The sequence below is a fragment of the Camelina sativa genome, chromosome 16 (genome assembly GCF_000633955.1).
Source record: "Camelina sativa cultivar DH55 chromosome 16, Cs, whole genome shotgun sequence".
Classification (NCBI taxonomy): Eukaryota; Viridiplantae; Streptophyta; class Magnoliopsida; order Brassicales; family Brassicaceae; genus Camelina; species Camelina sativa.
In genome coordinates, this window is record NC_025700.1 from 13795373 (window position 1) to 13799635 (window position 4263).

The 4263-nt window shown below is 38.4% G+C and overlaps 1 protein-coding gene across 1 annotated transcript; it reads right to left on the reverse strand.

Annotated features, from left to right (window-relative positions):
* Window positions 627–3767, reverse strand: LOC104750489 (LEAF RUST 10 DISEASE-RESISTANCE LOCUS RECEPTOR-LIKE PROTEIN KINASE-like 2.7; the record flags this gene model as incomplete). Its single annotated transcript, XM_010472289.2, is given in 5 exon segments — window positions 627–1920; window positions 2022–2048; window positions 2151–2452; window positions 2564–2966; window positions 3170–3767. Coding segments are annotated over 5 exon segments (2427 nt in total), but the record flags the coding sequence as incomplete, so codon positions are not given.

The following is a 4263-nucleotide window of genomic DNA, read 5'->3' on the forward strand; positions in this document are numbered from 1 at the left end:
ATCTCATTTCTCTTTTTCTCTCACAATTTTATCTCACAAATATTTTATTTCACAAGTGAGACCCTGACTAATTCTCCAATTGTAAATAGTATGTGTACTACATTTCTAATTAAGTTTAGAAAATGTACTAAAATGCCAATAATCTTTAAATATTGTTGCCGTTACAAATGAAGTAACACTGATATCACCTAAACGTTTTTGGAAAATGAGGTAAAACATTGGAAAATAATCTTCAGTGGGCCTTGGAGCATTTGTCCGCTCTGCAAAACATGAAATTAAATCATTAGTGGGACGTGATAGGGGACTTGCTGGTTAACCATTACCATACTATCTCTTATATCCTATCTCGTAAAGACTTGAGACAATAACTAATTTTATCAGGACTTTACCGCTACCGGCCAAAGACTTCGGACAATAGTATTGGTGAAAGCTCAGAGATTTCGGGAGGCAAGGTTGTGGTATTGGATGTTAATGTTATTGGACGTTCTTTTATTTTTTGTTCCTAAAAAAAATTACATACGAATTAATAGTATTGGTGATTTATACTATTTCTTAAAATCTTGTGGCTTTGTTGATTGATATCACCTAAACGTCGATTCCTTAAATTTTTCTTGGGAAATGAGATCAAACATGGAAAATAAACTTTCCGTTGGAGTGTAATTAGAAACTTGTTTGTAAACATTTACCACACTTTATCCTAAATACTTTGTCTTCATCCTTCTAACTTATCCACCAAACAACAAAGAGCATTTACAAGAATATTTTTTTGAAAATATGTATCGCTGCTTTCGTGCTTTGATACTTTCCAAGGAGGCTTCTTGGATCATTCTTGCGTGTAAACAGAGGTATCCGCTGAAAATGTTGAAGATCCTTGAAAAGCCACTGTGGGGATTTGGAAAACAGGCCTAGGAGGGACTTCAAGAGCATCCAAGCTTCCTTCCATCATTTCTACAACTCTGTTCATCGGTGGGCGATCTAGTGGAGAAGGCTGAATACACCACAAGCCCACCAATGTCATCTTTTTTGCTAGCTCGTCTTCCTCGTTGTTGATTCCATTCTCAATATCCCTTCTCGACTTTACTAATTCAAGATCCCTATAGATCCATTCAGGAAAGTACATCGAACTTGTGTTAGAAGAAGAGGCTTGATTAGATTTTTCTTTGTTCCTTGCACCAATCATCTCAAGAACCAACATTCCATAGCTATACACATCTGACTTGTGCGACACATTCCCATAAACTCTGGAGATCATTTCTGGTGCAATGTACCCTATTGTACCTCTTGTGTCTAGCAAAGATAGGATGCTCTCTTTCTTCTCACATAGCTTAGCGAGACCAAAGTCCGAAACTTTGGGACAGAAGTTGTCATCCAATAGTACATTTTGTGGTTTAATGTCGAAATGTACAATCCTTGTTTTGCAGCCATGGTGCAAGTACTCTAGACCACGAGCAACTCCGAGCGCAATTCTATATAGTGCCTCCCAATCCATATTGACCGAGTTCTTGCTTGAGATGAACTTATCAAGGGACCCATTTCCCAAAAACTCATATATAATTGCTCTTTTTGAACCTTCGGAGCAGAAACCAAGCAAGGAAAGAATGTTGAGATGAGAAGTTTTGCTCATGCTAGCAACTTCATTGATGAAGTCTTCACCATTTCCTTTTGAGTCTTTCAAGACCTTCACCGCAACCATACGGCCGTCACTAAGTGTTCCTCGATAAACAATTCCAAATCCACCTGTCCCAACCACTTCCGCGAATGATTTTGTAATTCTCTTCACTTGTGCGTAAGTATAGTGTTCGAGTGGAATAAGAGCCTTCAGCTTCTGATGTCTTTGTCGTGTTTCTCTCATCCGAACAAAACGGAGAAACAATGTTAATAATACCAGGAACAAAACAACTCCTGCTACTGAACCCGCAACTACAAAAAGGAAAAACAACAACTGTGGTGTTAATTACTTTTTATTTTATTTTATCGAGGAGTCTAAAAGAGTTCAAAATCTCTCAGGTCTGCAAACTAACCTATGCGAATTGCTTTGTTCAAAGCCCCTGTACAACCATTGAACAAGTAAAATTTGTCAGAATGGAACCAAACTTGATCTTGGCCGGAAAGAAAAGTGAAGAACAAACTCAGAGAAGAGAATGGTGTACCATGACTTTTTTTTCCAGAGCCACATTTATAGCCATAGGTCCCATCTTTACAATAACAGACGAATTCTGTTGAAGTCTTATTATAGCCACAAGCACCTTTAGTTTCTAGGCACATTGAACAGTCTTGATTAAGTTGAACCTCGAAACCCTTTGCAAGAGTTCCCTGTAGATTATCTAGACGCATTGTGTTCAAAGCCGATCCAGACACAGGAATACTGACTTGTCCGCTGCAATATTTCCCCAAGTCGGGTAAAGGAGACGAGATGTTTCTCGTCACATAGTAATGTGTGCTCGGTCTAAATCTGCACAACATAAAAAAAATTATGTCGTTTTGGTTAATGAAAAACAATTTTCCTAGAAAAATTGTTGTTTTAAAAATAAAAATATGAACGCTAAGGGATGACTTCACTTGCCTACGCCTAGCGTCTTCATAATTCCCGCAAACAGCATCTCCAATGTAAACATTAGTATCATTATTAGATGACAAGTTTTGGCAGTCGTAATAAATTGTTAACATCTTGGTGCGAGAAGCGAGTGGAAGAACGGTTTCGGGGAATCTCGCATTTTCTAGGTGTTGGAGACACAGATTGTCGAAATAATCCAATGTGGCGAGTTTTATGACATGAGAGACATTGTTAGCCTCTAAGATTCTGAACTTCACGGAGGAGAGGTTAAGCTCGGCGAATCCTTTGCTACAATCAAGCTTGAAGTCAGGGTGGCCACAGTCTTCTCTGCTACGGACCCAGAAAGGGTACAAGAGACTTCCCTGATTGCCGCAAGGAAATGGTTGACTGCAGCGCTCGTAACTCTCAATAGCTGATAAAACACAAGACGGGGTCACAAAGAGTATAAGACACAATCAAATTGATGATTATTGTGCTCTCCTCTGTTTCAGTTATATTGAAGGGAAATTAAAAACTAAACAGTACTGTTTTGGTTTTGTAAGAATTGCAGTAAATGAAGCTATGTTTGGTCTTTTTGGACAATGAAAATTAAGAAAGAAGAAAAGTGAAACTTACGTGAGGAAGAACATCCTTCACACGTCATCTCATCAGTATTCATCATAACCTCAAATCCTTCTCTTAGAACACTTTCCAAATGAGTCATATTCAACTCTTTCTTTTCTGGAACGAATGTTTTAGGAACGTTTACGGTGAATTTTTCTTGGCAGGATCTTTGATAAATAGGGTTTTGATACGCTGAGATAACACCTCTCTGAGGACATGTATAACTGGAAACATAATGAAAACTAGGGTTGCAGTGATAGAAAATGGTGAGGCTCTTGTAGCTTGGTGAAAGCTCAGAGATTTCGGGAGGCAAGGTTGTGGTATTGAATGTAGAGGAGCAAAAAGGACGTAAAAGGTCAGCTCTGACAAGTCTAACAGTACGAGATGTGGAATTAATATTGAAAACATTGTACTCGTGGTTTGAGATGCTTAAAGAGGTGACGTTTTTGCTTCTGCAGTGAAGCTCCAGCGACGCACGACCACAAGGTTCAGGACGATTTCCACCCCAAAAGGGGAAACCGGCGGTGATGCTCCCACACTGAAACTGAGTAGTCTCACACCATCCATATTCTTGTTTACTTGAAGCATAGGGAATATGGTAGATTAAGGTGAAGAGGAAAATTAAACAAGAATTGATGGGGTAATACATGATTTGTAGATTTATGACCAGTTTGTCTTCTGGATTTGGTGTTTGTTACTACGAGCAGAGAAAATTATTTAGCCAGGGAAATAGAGAGGAGTTTTTTTTTTTTTTTTCCTTGTTTATAACCAAATGGCTTTGTTAGTTGACTCTAAAAGTCTTCGCTAAGTCTTTTCTAAAAAACGAATTTGAGACAGGGATAGATTGGTCATTGGGTGGTCATATATGAGATAAGCGAAAGAAAAACAAAGAAGGCATTGAGCAATTACTAGGCAAACTTTTTTTTACCGTTTCTAGTCTGTTCCTGAGTTTATTTTTCGCAAAAATAAGGTGAACACATGGAATCAAATCTTTAGGGAGAGAACGAGATGAGCTGGTTGGTAAACGTATACCATACGTACTCCTAAATATGTTTGTCTTCAATCTTTATCTTATCGACTAGAGTGGACTTCGAAGTTCGAAGACT